The following is a 19,852-nucleotide window of genomic DNA, read 5'->3' as shown; positions in this document are numbered from 1 at the left end:
ACTCTTGCTATTTTGGTCTTCTTTTGCATTATTTATTTATTCTTTCTATTCTTGCTTCTTGCCCAGTGCCTAAAGAAGGCTCGACAGACATGTCAAATGAAAGAATAAACAGTGTAACTTGCAAAGGGCAAGGGGGAAAACGTGACTTCATTGCCAGATGCTTCCCTGCAGCCTACACAGCCCGTGCCCTCCTCTCCTGTCCGCTGCACTCACTTCGCTCCAGTCACCCCACAGCTCGGACACCCTTCACTCTTCCTCATCTCGGGGCCTTTGCACTCACTGCTCCCTCGGTCTGGAAAAGGTCTCCTTCACGTCTTTGCCTGGCTGGCTCCTCACTCCCCAGGTCTCTGCTCAGACGTCACCTCTGCCAGGCAGCTTCTCCTGGTCACTCAGTCTAACGCAGCACCCCCTCTATCCTTCAGAGCCCTCGCTGCAGCCTGGTATCACCCCTGACCACAAGCTTTGCCTCTCTCCAGGCCCGGGAACACCCAAGGGCGGGCCGACTTTCTGCTCACTCCTGCACCCTTGGGAGAGCACTTGGCACACAGCAGGAGTCCAGTGGCTCTTTGATGAACGTACAAAGGAATGATTCACCATAAAGGGTGGTTTGAACTTCTTTGACAAGTCCTTAAGGAAAATAAAGGGTGGTATTTCTGAAAAGCGTCAGCCTCCTAAAAGTTAGAAAAGCCTACACTTGGCAGGGGGAAAAAAAAAAGAAGGAAAACCTCTGAATCCAACAGGACGAAATGGAATGTTCTCTGGATATGAGCAAAGAACTTGAAACAAACCACATAAGCCTTCAACTGCTTGTTAAACCATACACTTCCTCTAGCTCACATTCAGAGCACACCGCGGTGTTCTGATGTCTGAAACGGGCCGAGGAGCTAAGCTGTGGGAGGACTCCAGACAGCTGCTTGGCATCAGGGGCTGGGCTGAGGTGAGAGGTCAAAATTCCCCTTCAACAGTGGATCCTGGACATCAGAGGGAAACCTCTGGGGCCCAAGGCTCTGTGTTGAGGTGACCAGCCCTCTTATCTCATCCTGGCTCCAGGGACACCAGACTTGAGAGCTGCCTTTATAAACCCGTCTTGTGACAAAGGTCATAAGAGAGACCCCGGGGGCGCTGGTGCTTCCGTTGGCAGTGTGAGCCCTGCAGCCCATCTGGGGCAAGGGAGGTGGGCAGCAGTCCTGGGATCTTGAGGATGAGAGAGGAAGACCCCCACCCTCAGGCACCACCACGGGCCTCTGTGCTTCTGCCTTTCGCGGAGTCCTCCCAAGGGCCCTGGCAGGGCGGGCGGCGCTGGCTGCTGGCTGGGTGAGGAGACAGAGGTTCAGAAGGAGCAGGAACCATGAAGCCCAAGCAGCCCTGCCCTCTGCCGTAGGCCTCAGCCCAGAATTTCTCCTGTGGACCAGCCGTGTCCGCCCCAGGCCAGCATGACAAGATGCCAGGGAGCGGCCAACCAGGCCGAGGTTTTCGCTGTGCTCCAGGGCTCTGAGACCTGTCCCCTGCAACCCCTCCGGCGCCACCACTTCCCACACAGCTGGCCCCACGGGGGCTCCAGGCACGGCCCCCAGCTCTCTGGGCCTCTGAGCACCCCCACCCCTCCCGCCGCAGCACCCAGCCCTTCCCCCACAGGCCTGGCTCAAGGAGCAGCTCTCTGTGCTTCTTGCCCCCCTCCCTAGGGAGGATTAGGGGCCTTGTGCTCCTGGAGAAACAGCCCTGGCCCAGAGTTGTGTGGGCGCTTCCCACGTGGCACCAGGGGTAAGGAACCTGCCTGCCAGATCAAGAGACACAAAAGATGTGGGGTCAACCCCTGAGTCGGGAAGATCCCCTGGAGGAGGGCATGGCAACCCACTCCAGTGTTCTTGCCTGGAGAATCCCATCGACAGAGGAGCCTGGAGGACTACCGTCCATGCGGTCACAAAGAGTCGGACATGACTAAGGGACTTAGCACGCATGGATTGGTGCTGCCTTTCCCATCCTCACCCTCTTTAGTCTTTTCCTTGAGGACTGGGGCTGTGTTTCCTGGTACCCAGCACCAAGTAGGACTAATAAATACAATGAAGGCAGCAGTGGGAGGCAGGGGGTCAAAATGGCCACACTGCCTGGGCTGAATCCTGGCTCTACAACTTGTCAGCTGGGGGATCCTGAGCAAATCACTCAACCTCTTCGTGCCTCAGTTTACTCCTCTGTAAGATGGGGATAATACTAGTGCCAACCTCCCAGGGTGGTTGTACAAATATGTGAGGAAATTCTTAAGAAGAACTGATATGAATGATCCACTTTGTCACAAAGGCCATGTGCTCATATAACTGTTAAGAAAACCTGATGGACTGTGGACCAAAAGGAAGGCAGGATGAGACCCGGAGCAGCAGATCTCTGCATTCACAACCTTCTGGACCTTCTAGTTCAGGGGCCAAGGAGAACCGGGACGGGGTCCTCTCTGGCCCAGGGACACAAGAGCTGGACTGGGCATGTGGCTTTGCTGTTATCCTGCTGGGGAGCATCTCCAAGAGCAACCAAAGGTCAAGGGTGAGTGTACCTACTCCATAAAGAGTACAGACGTGACACCCACTTGTCAGAACCAATCCCCCTGTAAAAGCCGACACCAAGGACGCCCAGTGCAAACGCTGCCACCCACAATCAATCATGTGCCCGGCCACGGGGCCCGCACACCTGTCTGCGAGCATGAGGGAGGCAGGCGTCACTGGCTCAGAGAGAGGGTGGGTCCTGCAGTGAGCATGGTGGGTCTGGGCGGACGGCAGGGAATGCAGACTGACTTCAGACACGGGTCCAACTTCCTCTGTGCCCCAGCCCCGCCCCAGCAGGCTTTCAAGGCAAACTCGCAGCAAGAAGGCCACGAAATCTTTTTGCCTGAGGCGGGTCCAGTGAGTCAATCCCGTCTCTCAAAAAGGTCACAATACTTCCTCCACTCTGGGTACACTTGGATTATCTCAGGGGAAGGCTTGGCCTGATAACAGGAGCAATGAGGGCAAGGGATTCCTCTAATTTATCCACACCTCCACGTCTCCAGGGAATGATTTTCTAGGAAAGGGTTATGGTGCTTTCTAAGAAAGAAACTGTGATCTGACCAGGGAGATAAAGTACCCTGAACAGCCCCGCGAGATGGCTGAAGAAAAAAACTGCTGATAACGGAAGTGCACACGGCAGCTGGGTTCTGAGAACTAACCTCTTCACACACCTCTCCCGCAGGCCCAAAAATAATCACAATGGCATTTTCGTGTGTCATGCCCCAAGATCCCTCAGATACCTTAATGCCACGCCATCGCCAGGGGTCCCGGCCTCTCGGGGCTGGTTCTGCAGCAGCCTCACCTGCTCTGCATCACCACGCTCCTTCAAAGGAGCCCAGCCCTGCTTCCTCTCTCAGAGGTCTGGGGCTGGGCCAGCTTCGCTCAGTGAAGGCAGCCTGCCTGCCACCAACATCTTTCAGTGTCTGCTGTAACAAATGGCAGGGACTTCCCTGGTGGTCCAGTGGTTAAGAATCTGCCTTCCACTGCAGGGGACGTGGGTTCGATCCCTGGTCGGGGAACTAAGATCCCACACACTGTGGAGCAACTCAGCCCGCGCGCCACAACAACTGAACCTTCTAGCCACAATCAGAGGGAAGCCCACGGGCTGCAGCAGAGAGCCGACACGGCCAAAATTGAAAACCAAACACCCAGAAAGAGGGCAGTGCTCGTGGAAAGCTAGGCCCTTGTGGTGGAGGGGTGGGGGCGTGGGGCTGGGGGTTGCTGTCTGGCTCTCTGAGGGTGAGCTGGAAGGTGGGTCTGGATGTGGTCGGAGACCCTCCCTCTCCTGTCCTGGGGGTGCTTCCTGGTGAACAGCTGCCCAGGATAGAGGCCAAGGCCAAGGCCCACTCACCCGCCGGGTCTTTTCCACGTCACCACATGGCAGTCGCTTCACGAAGTCGATGCCGGTCAGCGGTGTGCCTGTTGGGGGCAGCAGGATGGAGGCGTCCATCATGAGATATTCCACGTTCATGGGCTTCATCTGGAAGACAAGATGGTGGAGGGAGGCTCGCTGAAGGGAGGAAGGGGCCAGAGCAGGTGACATGGGCCTCTCACCTCCATCTGCTCGTATTCAAGGGTGCATCAGCCCCGACGCAGATTGAGGTGAAGCCTCGAGACAGCCAGATGGGAGAGATGTGCCGTTTTGTTTTCTAAGCTGCAGATTTTCATGCACGTGCAGTGACAGACACCTTGGAGAAGCTGCCGCCCTGCTGTGAACAGATCTGCTTTCTCACCCCCAAGCTCCCCTCCCCTGAGCAGGGAGACAGGCCTCAGGAAGGAGGCCTGCCCCTTCGTGGCGGTCCCTTTAGGGTAGTCTGCCCACGGTGTGGGGCCTGACTGCCACCCGCCTCCCGCCCTGGCGCTTTTGGCTATGATGGCAGCAGGTGGAGTGGCCTGGCTTCCATTTAGGGAGTTCTGAGTGTGGGCAGGCGGGGAGCTAAAGGCTCTGCGCGTCATCTCCTGTCCAGCAGGGAGGCTGAGGAGCGGATAAGGGCCCACAGGGCTGGCTGGTGGCAGAACCAAGACACGGACCCAGGCCTGGATCCAGAGCCACTGTGACCCGCAATGTGGTTATGACCCACACAGAACCAGCATTCCCACTTCCCTCCTCTTCCCTGAACTTCCTACCTGGGGGAACAGAACCAAGTCACTCATGAAGCACCTACTACACGCCAGGCCCCTGCAGGGCCCGCCCCCTATTGTGCGGCTGTTCTATACTACAGAGGGGACCGCTGAGTTCAGATGGAGGGCGCATGCCCACAACCACCGGGCCAGCCAGGGGCAGAGGTGTCTGCCTCCTTCCACGGTGCTTTCAGGAAGCCTTCTCTGATCACCAAGACACATGTTAGCATCACCTCCCCGCCTGGAACTTTGCTGCCTAAGTGAAAGTGTTAATCACTCAGTCATGTCTGATTCTTTGAAACCCCATGGAGTGTAACCCACCAGACTCCTCTGTCCATGGGATTTCCCAGGCAAGAATATTGGAGTGCGCAGCCATTCCCTTCTCCAGGGGACCTTCCCAACCCAGGGATCTAACCGGGGTCTCCTGCTCTGCAGGTGGACTCTGTCTGCCTGACCCACCAGGGAAGCCCCAGTGCATCAGAACCGACCGCTTAATGTACACGTGTTGCTGGACAGACACGGGGCATCATAAAGGAACAACATGTCACAATATCCTGTGGAATTAATTTTACTCCTTTAAGCATCATAAACTTCCTCGTGTCTCCCTTTTTTAGAAAGCAGGCTTCAGTCATATCACACTTCCTCCCCTCCTGCAACATAAAGCTGACTACACAGGGCAGGACTGTGGAGATGGCTCAGTGGTCCAGGGACCTGGAGAATAGGGAGGCCCTCAGCTCACCACCTTCTTCTTTGGGACCCATGAAGCCTTCCTCCAAAGGCCTGAGGTCCACCGTCCCAGCTCCTTTATCCCTTTATCCCAGAGCGGGGTGGCAGGGCCCTGTCTCCCACCCAGGGTGCCCGTGGCACGGCCTTCCTACGCGGCCTTCCTGCGGCTCCCTCACGGCTCCCTCTGTCCTTTACCGCCTCCCAGCAAACCCCCTCTAGGACTCCCGCCCATTTTCCCTCTGCATGAAGCAAGTGGTGACGGGGAAACAGTGAAGGGTCAGAAGTGAAGGCCCAGCTTTGGCAGCACCCAAGGGCCTGCCCCACTTCTTTGGGCTTAGCGGCTGTTTTCCTAAAGTCTGGGTTAATGGCTGACTTTGGGCATGTGTCAGCCTTTAATTCCCTAGAGTGTCAGGCATTGTGCAAGACGTATAATAGATGTCATTGAGACAAACAAACAAAATGCAGGAAGCGCCCTATGGTGGGAGGGAGAAGAACCAAATATTTGAATATTCATGGTTCTGAACCTCTACAGTAGGCAGTCCCTAGGTATTTCACAACCTGGAAAGTCATGTAAAATGTGGTTTGGGTCCCATTTTACAGATGGAAAAGCCAAGGCTCAGAATGTAAGCAACCTGTCCAAGGTTGCAATAAGTAGCAAAAGCAGAAATGGAGCAGGGGTTTCAGAGTCCAAGCCTTTCTCTATCGCCAAGTGACACACAAGACTTGTTTCTATAAGAAGCCAAACTTCTGGAGAGTCATGTTGTGGAAGGGAACGTCACGGGCATAACAAAGATGGCAGCTGAGCACTGACTCCACTCCGCTCCACTTCATGGTCCCAAGAACAGAAGCCAGAGACCCTCTTTCTGGGGTGGAGGGGATAACAGGGTGTGGCCATCGGAGGTGTGAGATGCCTGTGAGTGCCTCGCAGAGCACCTGGGCGCTCTGGGGCTTCTCTGGAAGGTGAGTTATCCCAATTTACACTCTTTCCTTGAAAACCCTCCGGGAGGCCTCAGACACACTGCGAGCAAGAATGTGATGAGGGCACAGCTGTTCAGATGCTCACTGATTGGCCAGGGAGCCATGCAGCACATGCTGTCTTTATCTTGTTGACATTTTAAACACTTGGGTTTATGGTAAACGTCCCGAAACACTTCACTATGGGGTGAGAAACGTCCATGAAAAGAGTTATTTAGCACCGAGTTACTGAGTCTTAACTGAGGGGCAGGTGTCAGGGACGCAGAGGCAGATGATCAGAACAGCGCAACCTTCAATCTTCTGCACCTGTCTTTTCTCATGATCGTGCCTGCTGGACGGAGACGGGGAGACCGTGGGCTGGCACGGCAGGTGCAAGAGAGCCACACTCAGGAGCATTCTGTTGGCACGGTGAAGAAGGAGGTGGCATCGTACTGTGCCAGGCAAGGCAGGGCACTGGGAAGTGACGGCCGGGCAACTGTGGGCACCTCCCCCAACCTCTCTGCCTCTCGTTTCCTTATTGGCAAAAGCAGGATAATAGCAGCAGTGATTCACATCAGGTTGACATGGGGATTAAGAGATTTCATACGTATTACTAAATCCTCAATCAAAAACTACGCATATCAGCTTATCTATAAATAGAAACAGACTCACAGACTTAGGAAACATGGCTGCCAGTGGGGAAGGCTTGGGGGAAGGGATAGTCAGGGAGCTTGGGATGGACATGTAAACACAGCTATACTTGAAATGGATAACCAACACGGTCCTACTGTATAGCACAGGGAACTCTGCTCAACATTATGTGCAGCCTGGATGGGAGGGGAGTTTGGAGGAGAGTGGATACATGTATATGTCTGGCTGAGTCCTTTTGTTGTCCACCTGAAACCATCATAGCATTTTTAACTGGAGATAATCCAATATAAAATTAAAAGTTAAAAAAAAACTATTCATATCAAAGTGAATCTTTCTAACCCATCTTATGACTCAGCCCAACTTGGGGGGAGTGAATGTCATCTGTAATTTCACTGCTGAGGATTAAAAGGCACCGTTTTCAATGTCCTTCCCCACCCATCTCTGCCATTCGAACAGAAAGCCCCAAATTAGATGAGTTCTCTCTCAGTTTGGCAGGACAAGCTTGGCCACGAGTCCTTCTGGCCCCTCACTTACCGTCATGCTTCTGTACTCATCTTCAAACATGTCCAAAAAGATTTCTTCTCCCTAAAAAAGAAAGGAAGGAAAGAGAAGATTATGTATATTTTTTTCCATAAACAACAAAGGGTTATAAACTCCAGTTCTCGGCTTTTGGGTCATCTGTTTCTTATTAGTGAGTTCTCGTAAACCACCAGGAAGTAAAATACACACGTGAACATGTGCGCGCGCACACACGCACGCACGCACACACACACACACACACACACACACACACTCGAATGAAAGCCCAAATATCAAATTGCACCTCAACGGTTTTCTCCTTTTCTCCAAGCATGTGTCATTATGGATTTCTAGTGTCAAGGCAGTTAATTAACCACAACAACAAAAATCACTTCATGTACAATTAAAATATACAAATGGTTAACATTTCAGGTATTTAAAATGATCTGTTTGCTGAGAATGGTTGGAGAAAATAAGAGTGTGGGCTAAGCTGTCATGTTAAAGCTGACAGAGGCTCCGCACGTCTGGAAGGAAGAGTATGATTAGATACGCTTAAGGCTAACGTTACGTGGCTTGTTTCATTTGTTTCTGAGGCGTGCCTTTGGGGGTTTTAGAGTGCCTGTGGCCCTGAGGATCCCCTCAGAACAGGGTGGTGGGGAGGAACGGCTCTGAGACTCACAGACCAGGGGCCAATCTCAGTTGTTCCTCTCAGAGCCTCTCTGTTTCACTGCAAGATGGGGTGACTGGCCCCGTCTGTGCAGGTCAATGTGTCATCATGACCACCCTGGACAGGTCTGCAGCCTGGGAGGACAGGGGCTGGTAGCACTGGTCTGGCCTGTGCCCTAAGTCTCCCTCTCTCCCCCAGTACTGTCTCTCTCTCTCTCTCACACATACACACACACAGTTGGGGTGGGAAAAGCAATAGGTCCTTTATGTTTTTCCAGTTATCAAAACTATCGGCAAACTTGAAAGGTCTTGTTTGGTGTGAAAGTGAAAATGTTAGTTAGCTCAGTCGTATCCAACTCTTTGTGACCCCATGGACTGTAGCCCGCTAGGTTCTTCTGTCCATGGAATTCTCCAGGCAACAATAAAAAGAGTGGGTAACCATTCCCTTCTCCAGGGGATCTTCTCAACCCAGGGATCGAATTTGAGTCTCCTACATGGCAGGTGATCTGAGCCACCAGGGAAGCCCCTTTGGTGTGAGACCCACAAAATAACCACAGAAATAATCCTTGAAAATATTGATAAGCTCCTGATATATTAAGGGTACAAACCTTAGAGGATAAAAGAGAGAAAAACCTGGGTTGGGAGAAGGGAGGTACGATTCAAATACAGATCTCCTTTTGTCACTGAAAAAGAAAAATCCTCTGGGAAGATGCCTACCTATATATCTTCCTGCTTTTTGCAATCCAGAAGCTTGTGGGGAGGGTGGGGAGGACAGACTAAGTGCAGTTACACTGGAAGGAGCGTCAAAGATGACTGTGCTGAGGACTCATATCCTCACTTCAAGCCTAAGTGGGGTTGGGGCCAGTCTGGGGGGACTGGGATTCCGCCCTGGAACACGGGACCCACCGTGGTACCACCCTCTTCTGAGCACATCCAGAGTGCTGCAGCTTCGGGGGGTCATCTGAGCCCCACCAGGGGCATTTCCAGATTATGTGACCTGGTTTTATCTCAATGAACACTGACAGTAATGGACAGTGGCTGAAAAAGTTTCTTGCAAGGAACAAGATTCCTGGGTATCTATGTACATAGTTCACAGCCGTTTAAAGAGAGTGCAATGCTGTTTATAATAGCCAGGACATGGAAGCAACCTAGATGTCCATCAGCAGACGAATGGATAAGGAAGCTGTGGTACATATACACCATGGAATATTACTCAGCCATTAAAAAGAATTCATTTGAATCAGTTCTAATGAGATGGATGAAACTGGAGCCCATTATACAGAGTGAAGTCAGCCAGAAAGATAAAGACCAATACAGTATACTAACGCATATATATGGAATTTAGAAAGATGGTAACCATAACCCTATATGCAAAACAGAAAAAGAGACACAGATATACAGTACAGACTTTTGGACTCTGTGGGAGAAGGCGAGGGTGGGATGTTTCGAAAAAACAGCATCAAAACATGTATATTATCAAGGGTGAAACAGATCACCAGCCCAGGTTGGATGCATGAGACAAGTGCTCGGGGCTGTTGCACTGGGAAGACCCGAGGGAGCGGGTGGAGAGGGAGGTAGGAGGCGGGATCGGGATGGGGAAAACATGTAAATCCATGGCTGATGCATCTCAATGTATGGCAAAAACCACTACAATATTGTATAGTAATTAGCTTCCAACTAATAAAAATAAATGGAAAAAAAAAACAGAGTGCAATGAACGAAAGCGCAAGTGAATGAGAAAACAGCAGTGTTGACACCTTTCCTCCTCCTGGGAGGATCTCTTCATCAATCAGATTACGAGGGAAAACCACCACTCACTGGATCCAGAGAGAGCTGATGTGGAGGCCAAAATATCAGAAAACTACTAGGGCTGTCTGACATATGGATGAACCCACTGTTGACAAATGACGAGCCCTGCCTGAGTCTATCTTACCCTTAAGAAAAGAGGGAAACAAAGTCATCACAAGGCGGTATCTTAAAGTGAATCCCCTGGAAACTGAACCTACACATTTTCCAGATACTGAAGGTCATGGGGGCCCTTTATCAATTCTTACTAAATTCATGAGAAATGTTTAGAGCCTGTGTGAGGTTTCTCAGCACATAGGCACACTTCATTTTATTGAGCTTTGCTTTCCTGAAGCTGAAACTCCCAATACTTTGGCCACCTGATGTGAAGAACTGACTCACTGGAAAAGACTCTGATGCTGGGAAAGTTTGAAGGCAGGAGGAGAAGGGGACAACAGAGGATGAGATGGTTGGATGGCATCACCAACTCGATGGACATGAATTTGAGCAAGCTCCGGGAGTTGGTGATGGGCAGGGAAGCCTGGCGTGCTGCAGTCCATGGGGTCGCAAAGAGTCGGACATGACTGAGCGACTGAACTGAACTGAAGTTACTGTTGCAAAGATACTACATTTTTTATAAACAAATTGAAGGTCTGTGGCAAATGCTAGTTGTCAAATGATAATTAGCATGTTTTAGCAATAAAGTTTTCTTTTTTAAGGTAGCACTAGGTCTTTGTTGCAGCTTGAGCTTTCCTCAGTTGAGGCATGCAGGCTGAGTTGTCCCAAGGTATGTGGGATCTTAGTTCCCCAACCAGGAATCCAATACTCGTCCTCTGCATTGGAAAGTGGATTCTTAAACAACTGGACAAAAAAAAAAAAAAAAAAAAAAAACCCCAAAACAATGGACCATTGAGGAAATCCTAACAATAAAATATTTTTAATTAAGATATGTACAATCCCAAAGGAAATCAACCCTGAATATTCAGTGGAAGGACTGATGCTGAAGCTCCAATACTTCAGCCACCTGATGCGAAGAGCCAACTCATTACAATCCATGGCTGATTCATGTCAATGTATGACAAAAACAGCTACAATATTGTAAAGTAATTAGCCTCCAACTAATAAAAATAAATGAAAAAAAAAAAAAAAAAAAAAAGACCCTGATGCTGGGAAACAGTGAGAACAGGAGGAGAAAGGGACGACAGAGGATGAGATGGTTAGACAGCATTACCAACTCAATGGACATGACTCTGAGCAAACTCCAGCAGACAGTGAAGGACAGGGAAGCCCAGTGTGCTGCAGTTCATGGGATCACAGTCAGACACGACTTAGTGACTGAACAACAGAAATACATTTTTTTAGACACCATGCTATCGCTCACTCAGCAGATCACAGTACAATGTAAGCATAACTTTGATTAGCACTGGGAAACCAAAGCATTTGCTTGACTCTATTGTGGTATTTGCTGTTTTGCGGTGGTTTGGGGTCAAATCCAAAGTATCTCTGAGGTCTGCCTGTACATATATATAAACAATACACATGCATACAGTTCATAGATTCATAGGTAATTCAGTAATTTTATACCTATGCATGCGTGCACGCTAAGTCACTTCAGCTGTGTCCAGCTCTTTGTGACCCCGTGGACTGTAGCCTGCCAGGCTCCTCTGTCCGTGGGATTCTCCAGGAAAGAATACTGGAGTGGGCTGCCATGGTAAGCACATATAATTCACGAACACAAAAGTTGCTATGTATAATTTAGTCGTATGAGCATCTGTATATAATTGATGGTTTACACGTAAATTCATCAATGAACAAACTCATATATAATTGATAAATAAATAATCCCACACTAGGGGTGAGTCCTCCAAAATTGTGCTGATAAGATAGTATGAGCAGAACAGTGCAGAGACCACTGCTGCGGAGCGGACAGAATGGCACGTGTTCCCTGAGGACCCAGAGGGTGTGAGAGAGGACTGAAGCCACGACGGTCCTGCTTCCCGACACACACGCTGCTGCCCCCGAGCCCCGGCGGCTCACCTTATAGAAGTGCCGCGCCAGGTGGACGCTCTCTTCTCGGGCTCCCTGTTAAGAGAGAGGGAAGGCGTGAGCGGCAGGTCTCACGGAGGCGAGTGAGTTGGGGCAAGCCACGGATTCTAAAATCTGAGGCTACAGAAGACAGACGCTGGGCTGATAATCTTAATCCATAAAGTGGTTCTTCATGGGGGTGGTGGAGATGGAGCTCAAAACAAAACTGGGTGAAGAAGGACAAATGATTCAACCTGATGACTTGGAGAGCTGTTGACACGCAGTTACGTGAGGGAAATGGGTTCTATTAATAAAATATGGCCATGATGACTCCACTCTTATAAACAGAAAAATTCACTTGTGAACGTGTGTGTCAGGGTATAAGTGTAGCTGGAAAGACACACACCAAGCGTCCACTATTGTTACTTTTTACCCCTCTGTACTTTTCTAAACTTTCTAAAACAAACATGAAAAATAAGAGGGAAAACAACAAATGCTATTTAAAACATGAATGTATGCAGTAGCACGATAAACCATAAATGAATAAACATGTGTCTGTATATGAATACAACTTTCAAAATATAAAAAGAAAAAGAAAAAAATCCTGGAGACAAATACAGAGCCAAACACTTACAAGAGAAACTACTAAGATTCGCTAATTAGTGGGCTGCTCAGGGCTGTCTCGGTGGAAGGGCAGGTCCGTGGGGACAAGTGGGCAGTGGGTCGGCAGGGGGTCTGAGGCCTGTCTTCCTTCTGCTGGGACCAGCTACCACCTGGATGCAGGGGCTTCCCTGCGACCTCCCCCCACTGTGGGGCTGGCGCGGCAGGAACAGGCCTCACCTCCAGGCAGGCCAGGTGCACGTCCTTTATGATGCAGCCTGTGCTGGCCACGACTTGCTGCTTGAGGAGCAGGCAGCTCAGCTCCAGCGTCGCCAAGCGGATCTTGCCGTCTGCAGGGCACACTTGGGTCAGCCATGCTCACACCCTCACGTGCAGTCTCCTGCCTTCCCGACTTGGAGATCAGCAGGTCAGCCGACAGGCCCCCCGACATTCCGTGGGGGCACAGAGGGAACCCCCACATGCTAATCCCCTGCCCAATCAACTACCGCTGAAAGTTCCCATCAAAACTGCCTGCACCAAACGCTCCTCTAAGCCGTCTTATGGGCAACAGGGAGGCAGGAAAAGTGGGTAACTGATTACTGAAGACCTAGAAAGTGGCTGTCTGTGGTCGCTTTGCTTGTCCAGAGGTCCTTCCCCTCCTTCAGGGACCAGAACCCCTCTTTCCTTTGGAGGGTCACCAGCCCCACTCTTGGTCATGGGATGCTCCTGCCTTGGGGTGGGGGGCACAGCCCCCTAGGCTGGTTGGGGCCATCCAGGCCCCTGGTCACAGTGCCTGCACAGGGGACCAGCCAGGGAGCCAGTCACAGCCAGTGAGGCTCAATTCCACAACTCGCTGGAACCCCTGGGCTCCAGACCCTCTCCCCGTGCTGAGCTGCAGACTGGGACGTTTTCACACTCCTGTGTTCTACAACCTGAGCCCCGAGTCCTGCTTTCCACCACTCAGCGTCTCTCCTACAGCAAGTCTAGAGCCTGACAGAGAAAGGGGAGGCGGCAGGCAGTTAACTGGCCAACACAGAAGGCCGCAGAGGCCAAGATGAGCTTGCAAACACTCTGTGGGTCCCGGGTCCGCTGTGCCTCCAGCCAGAGCCCAGCAGACTGGAAGTCACACAGGCCAGCAGTCTTGTTTGTTTGTATTGTCTCAGTGAGTCTGAGCTGCGCTTCTGTCAACTGCAAGCAAGTCCTGACTAACAGCCTGCTGTCCTGCTATGAGCCTGGAACCGGGCTCCTCAAGGAGCCTCTCTAAAGCCCCACTGCAGTGGGTGCTCTGCAGGCTGAGGTTTGGAGACGGGAAGGGGCAGGTTCCCAGCCTCACTCACCTGGGCCGTGGCAGACTCAGGTGTCCTGGATGCCAAAACCCACACCCGGCATTGTTCCTGGAAGCACCTGTGACCGCCTGACTGAAGGGCATCCCGCTCTCAGCAAACTCCCCCCAGGTCTTTGATCTCATTTCTGGGGAGGGGCCTTCACATAGGAGGGGCCAGGAAAGGGGGACTCTCCGGGAACAATGGGGCCCAGGATGGGCCACTGGAGAAACACTCAAGGCAGACACATGGAGGTACACCTCCCTGCCTGGCTTTATGCCTCAATGGTCAGGGGTTGGGGGGGAAGGGGAAGATAGGTGAGAAGAGGGAATCCACTGGCCCAAAAGTGAGCAGGTAACATACAAGCAAAACTAGGCCTTCCGAAGCCCAGTACAAACCCAGCCCAGGCAGAGGCTAATTAGTCTTGGCTGGGCCACTCTGCCCACCCTGGCCCAGCAGCGCCTGCCAGCCTGGCCTCCACTGAGCGCAGGCATTCTCTGGACCACAGCCCGGCCCCCAGCCACCCTGTGGGCCAGGTCAGAAACACCCCTCCTGCTACCTCTGGGGAAGCAGACCGTGATGCTCCACTAGGACCCTTCTTCCTTCCTGGTGAGTTGCTGGCTATTCCTCCCAAAGGTCTGTCTCTCCAGCGAAGCTTCCAGATTGTCCCTCTGAGCTGCCCCAGTGTCTTCTCTTCAGAAATCCAGGCAGCGCTACACACTGTCCTCAGGGGGTCTGCTGATCCTCCTGTCCCTGGAGGGTCCTCCCCAGCACCCAGGCCACACTCCGCCTTCCCCGTCACCAAGCCACATCTGGCTCCTGCCGCTCCTGCCAACAGGCCCTGGGCCACCATCCTCAGGACCATGCTCTGCCTCCCCGACTGGACCTTCAGCAGAAACTGACCCCACCGAGCACCCCGTGGTCCCAAGAAACCACATCTTTCTTGTCCCCCAAAACACCCTCCTCAGGGCCCTCTTCTCCCCACATGGGGCCTGGGCCAGGCTCCAGAGCTGGCTCCCCTGTATGTCACCTCCAGAGATCAGTAGTGGCCCTGGGCTCAGTCCTAGACACGCCTCTCTCCTCTCCTGTGACTTTAAAAAGATCTATGAGCCCTGCAGAGTTAGTTTTGGCCTTGACCCTGCTCTGAGGCTTAGATCCCATCTTCACATGGAGTCCCAGACTGTCGGAACTTCACAGAGGATAGGGTCCATGTGTCCCCTACTTCCTGCACCCTCATCACTTGCACACAGAGGCTGGAATACAGGAGGCGCTCAATAAATAGCCATTGAGTTTACCGATACCCTGAATCACCCTTTAGGCTGTGGACCTGGTTCTCCAGACCCTTGTGGTCATTCCCCGGCAGTCGCGCTGTGCTCTGGCCATCACTCCCCTGACCTCTGAAGCCCTCACCTGCAACCATATCCCTGGCCCCCTGCCCTCCTGAGCCCACCGCCTGGACTGCTCCTGCTAGCTCAGCTCAGCGGTTCTCTCCCCACCAGGCAGCATCTCCGTCGGGCCCTTTCCTGGGCTCTCACTCACACCCTGATGATCTATTTTCCTGCCTTGCAGTCAGGGTTTCTTAACCTTGGCACCGTCGACATCTGGGGCCGGACAATCCTGTGTTCTGGGGGCTGTTCTGTGCACCGTAGGGTGTGGAGCAGCACCTGGCCTCTGACTACAGAATGTCAGTAGCTCCCGTCCCCAAGCTGTGACAACCAAGAACGTCTCTGGACGCTGCCCCCTGGGGACAACGCTGCCCCCAGGTGAGGACTGCTCCGCTACTTCATTCCACCTGCTCTTCCCAGCCCGTGCTGTGGCTGCAGGTCGGTGCTGGCCAAGGCCTCAGAACTAGGCTGACACCAGGCACGTATCATCCAAAGCACCCAACCCACACCTTCCAGCCTTCCCCTTCACTCACCCTCCCAGCCTAGTTCCTGCTCAAATGTGGCCTCGGCCACCCTGAGAGGAGGGCTGCAGACACTGGCACAACTGACCAAAGCAGAAGTGAGTGTGGGAGGAGAAGACAGCGAGAGTCTGGCACAAACACTACGGGGGACGGGAAGAGGAGGAGACCCCGGGATGAAGACAAGGCTGGACGGGAGGATCCGGGTGGCCCAGGGTGTGTGTGCGGCCGGGGAGTGGCTGAGCTCCGCCTGGATTCCCGGCATGGCCAGGTCCGGACGCTGAGGCTCCTGGGGCTGGTGTGGGGCCTGGTCCCTGCAACTCCCCCACCCCGGGGCACCGCCTGCACGCTCCGGCACCTGGCTGGGCCGCGTTGTTCATGATTCTGATGAGCCTCTCGGCCAGGAGGTGGTTGTAGGTGGTTTTCTCAGCCGCAGTGGGCACTGGAAGCTGGATTCGCTCGAGTTTCTCAGGATCCATGCCTGGAACAGAGAGAAGGGGCCGGCTGTCAGCACAGCCGCCTTACCTTGTCCCGAAAGGCCCCTTCGAGCTTAGCTTCCTCAACCTTGGCTGTCCACCGTCCACCTTCCAGATTGCTGCCGCGACCAGGTACTGCCCCTGGTATGACTCACCTCAGAGTTTTCTGTAACTGGAACTTAAGGAAATATATTATTAAAGCATACATTTTCTTTCTTTCTGTTTCAGCCCCACCGTACAGCTTGTGGGATCTTAGTTCTCCAACCAGGGATTGAACCCAGGCCCCTGGCAGTGAAAGTGCAGAGTCCTAAGCACTGGACCACCAGGGAAGCCCCTAAAGCATACATTTTCCATCACTACTTGTAAATGGGAAACCAGGATGGCTGCAATACTGACAGCAACAAGGCTTTCACGTTTTAGCCAAACAATGTGGACTGGCTGCTCACTGTAGACTAAGGCCCACTCTGTGTTATAAAGGGTGATGGGCAGGTAAGTGAAAGGTGTTGAGGTCACACTAGCCTGACTGGTGACGTGCTTCTGGGCACAATCAGGGGAGCGGGAAGTGGGGAGGAGAGGAGCAACTTGGGCTTCGCTGTCATTTCGGGGCTGGTCTGCGAACCCCCGAGGCCACCGCTGTGTGAGACACGTCCCACAGCGCAGGTGGGGGGACAGACCAGACACAAAGGAACCTGTAGTCATGCCCACCGATTGCACCTCCAGTTCTTAACACCAAACGGGTGAGCTGGGCCCCCGAGAGGCGAGCGCACAGGCGGCAGCCCCCGCCAGGCCCACACAAAGGCGCAGATAGGACAAAACTGACAGAGCGGATCTGTGTTTAAGGCACGGAGGGATCACTTTTCTTCCAGTGAAATCTATTAATAACTGCATTTCAAAGATGAAAGACAAGACAGGGGAGAGGAGGTGGGAAGCAGAGACGGCATGCTCAATCTAACTGAACTCAGCACCGCTTTTCCTAAAGCAGGACCTGGGGGCCGGGGTGACAGGATGACCTGCTAGGGCCACATAGGCAGGCTGAGTGTGGGACAGGAGGTGATGCAAAGCCTCCTCTTGTCTAGCACGGCTCTGCAAGAATACTACACCCGCAGAAAAGCTCCCAGAAACAAATATTTCACTTGCTCCATGTCCGGGGAGCTGGGAAGGATTGTTTGTGCCTGAAGCACGTCTTTTCCTGTTATTCTACAAAAGGGGGGACGGTGGCACTTCTGGGAACTCTTGAAATACGACCCCTTGAGTCCCAGATGACGCTTCATTTAGAACCTTGACAAAATAGTGGAGGATAGCAGTGAAGAGCTGATCGTCTGGATTCTAAGTGACTCCCACGCTCACACGTTGACGTAATAAACCATAACAATATATCTTGCTTTATTGAATTCCTTCCAGATCGGAACTGGCGGCTAAGTCATGCCAAGGAGATAACACGAGTGGGGGAGGCCCGAGGGCTGGAGGTGGGCAGCGCCCTCTCTCACGACCGCACAGACATGGCTTCGTCAAAAAGATTTGATTGCGATGAAAATTGAATTTGTTGGTTCTGTATCCCATCTTAATGCTAAATGCCTTAACTCTGAAGCGTTCTGGTTTATTAAACGGCAGGAGGGACATCGACTAAATCTTTCTGTCATTTGTTGCTTTTTTATTTTCCCCCAGAAATGTCAACACCATGTGAATCTCTCTCTACTCTTTCCTCCCTGGCCCTCTGGAAACTGTCAGTGGTTCTGGGGGAAAAAAATGGCTCCTTGGCCCGTCCAGGGCATCACCCAGCTCCGTGACCCCGCCATCCACCATCCCACTTCAAAGAGGGCAGACGGAACCGGCTGCGGGTTCCCGGGAGAACATGGGGACAGCCAGCAGGGCCAGAGACACCCAGACTTGGACCAGCTCTTGCATTTCCAGGATGTATTCCATTTTTATCTTTCCCATTTGTCCCAACTCCCTTAGGATTTGTCAAAATTGAGGAAATCTATGGCAAAATCTTCTCTCAACAGGAAGAGAAACCTGCCAAGGTTATCCTGAGCTTCCTCAGCCCCAGTCTCTGGGAGGCGGGGAACCCTGGGGACTGAAACACACCTAGGCTTCAGAGGACCAGATGCCAATGCACCCACTTCGTTTAGGGAGGAAATTAAGGCCCAGGGGTAAGTTGTGTCCCCAAGGTCACAGAGCACGTTAGAGGTACAGTCAGAACCAGGATAATTCCCCAGGTGGACAGGATCCAGATGGGGTCGGGGCAGCACCCCCTACCTGGCGAGCCCCCGCCGGCACCAGCATGCGAGGGGCCTGCTCTGGGCTGATGACAGCCCCTGCCCACTTGCAAGGCAGCGCTCCTCCACGCCCCCCGCCTCCACGCTCCCCACCCTAGGTTCCCGCCACACCAGGGGGCCGGGATGGAAGGCTGCTGGAGGAACTTTCTTTTGATACTTAACTTCTTTGACCCTTAGTCTCCCTGTTCAACGGGAATGATCACAGAAACTGCCTGCCCCAGGCTTGCTGTCAGGACCCATGCTCAACACTGACTTGGCATCACCACGTGCTGATGGGAATTTTTACTTTGAACGTGGCTAAATGGAGTTCCATATCAGCTGTGTTGTAAGAGGAAAGAAAAGATTGGAAAACAACCTAACCAAGCTAACGTCGAGCTATTTCAGAAGGCCCAAAGAAGGCACGCTGGGCTGTCTGGGGGCAGCGTGGGGGACGAGCAGCTTAGACTGGATTCTGAAGGGTGAGCAGCCCAGGGACGACCAGGTCGTGCCAGGCCTAGGGGCAGGGCAGGGAGTGCACAGAGCTCGGGCAGACCAGGGCCAGGGGCTGTGGGCGGAAGTGATGGGGCAGACCCTGGCAGGAGGCACTGGCGAGGCTCAAGCTGCCAGGACCCCTGGGGCGGCAGCTAGCAGGTGACACGACGTGTTTGTGCTCCAGCCAACTCTGGAGTGGTTTCCGTCCCCCTGGCCACTCAAGGTGATCTCCCCGCCTCTGGCCCTTTCCCCCAAACAGACTCCATGTGGTAAGTCATTCTCTGTGTGGTAGATTTTACCATCACGCAAGATGAGGCAGAGAACAGGCTCATGTCACACAACATGTAACAAAACTTTGTAAATAGCTCCTCTGGGCATCTCTGATCTTTCCCCAAAGTTCCTGCTGGGCCAGGTGCCTTATTCCCTCCCCATCTCTCTCTGTCTCCCACCTCAGTCTCTGAGACATTCTTCTGGGTCCTAACAAAACAGTGGCTGACAGCTGTGAATGAACAAGGTCAACTTGACAATATGACAAAGAAAGGGAACCAGCGTGTGTGCAGATGAACGGATAGACAGGCAGACACACATACATACGCGCACTCACAGGTTTCCAATCACTGAGAAGCAGGTTTTGTTGCAAACCGGCTCTAATGCCTTTGCTAGTCATTTTCCTCTGACTGAAATAAACACTGTAGATAATATGTTGTCCTATTTGCTTCAGGCCTTAAGTGCCGAGTGACAGACAAATTCCAGAGAAACCCAGACGCACTTCACGTGGCCCGGGGAGCTGCGCTCGCACGTCCAGATTCCAGCAGACCATGCACTT

The 19,852-nt window shown here is 52.6% G+C and overlaps 1 protein-coding gene across 12 annotated transcripts in view; it reads right to left on the bottom strand.

Annotated features, from left to right (window-relative positions):
- The window catches only part of CLEC16A (C-type lectin domain containing 16A), a 239,612-nt gene that overhangs the window by 129,583 nt on the left and 90,177 nt on the right, over positions 1-19,852 (bottom strand). For all 12 annotated transcript variants that reach the window (XM_061152832.1, XM_061152825.1, XM_061152827.1 and 9 more), the window contains 5 exons: positions 16,162-16,284; positions 12,819-12,928; positions 11,991-12,035; positions 7,518-7,568; positions 3,883-4,011 (listed from right to left, as the gene is read on the bottom strand). In XM_061152832.1, the coding sequence (XP_061008815.1) occupies positions 3,883-4,011; positions 7,518-7,568; positions 11,991-12,035; positions 12,819-12,928; positions 16,162-16,284 (458 nt within the window). The remainder of the gene's footprint in view (positions 1-3,882; positions 4,012-7,517; positions 7,569-11,990; positions 12,036-12,818; positions 12,929-16,161; positions 16,285-19,852) is intronic.

This window comes from Dama dama, chromosome 10 (assembly GCF_033118175.1).
Source record: "Dama dama isolate Ldn47 chromosome 10, ASM3311817v1, whole genome shotgun sequence".
NCBI lineage: Eukaryota > Metazoa > Chordata > Mammalia > Artiodactyla > Cervidae > Dama > Dama dama.
This window is presented reverse-complemented; position numbering and strand designations above follow the sequence as displayed.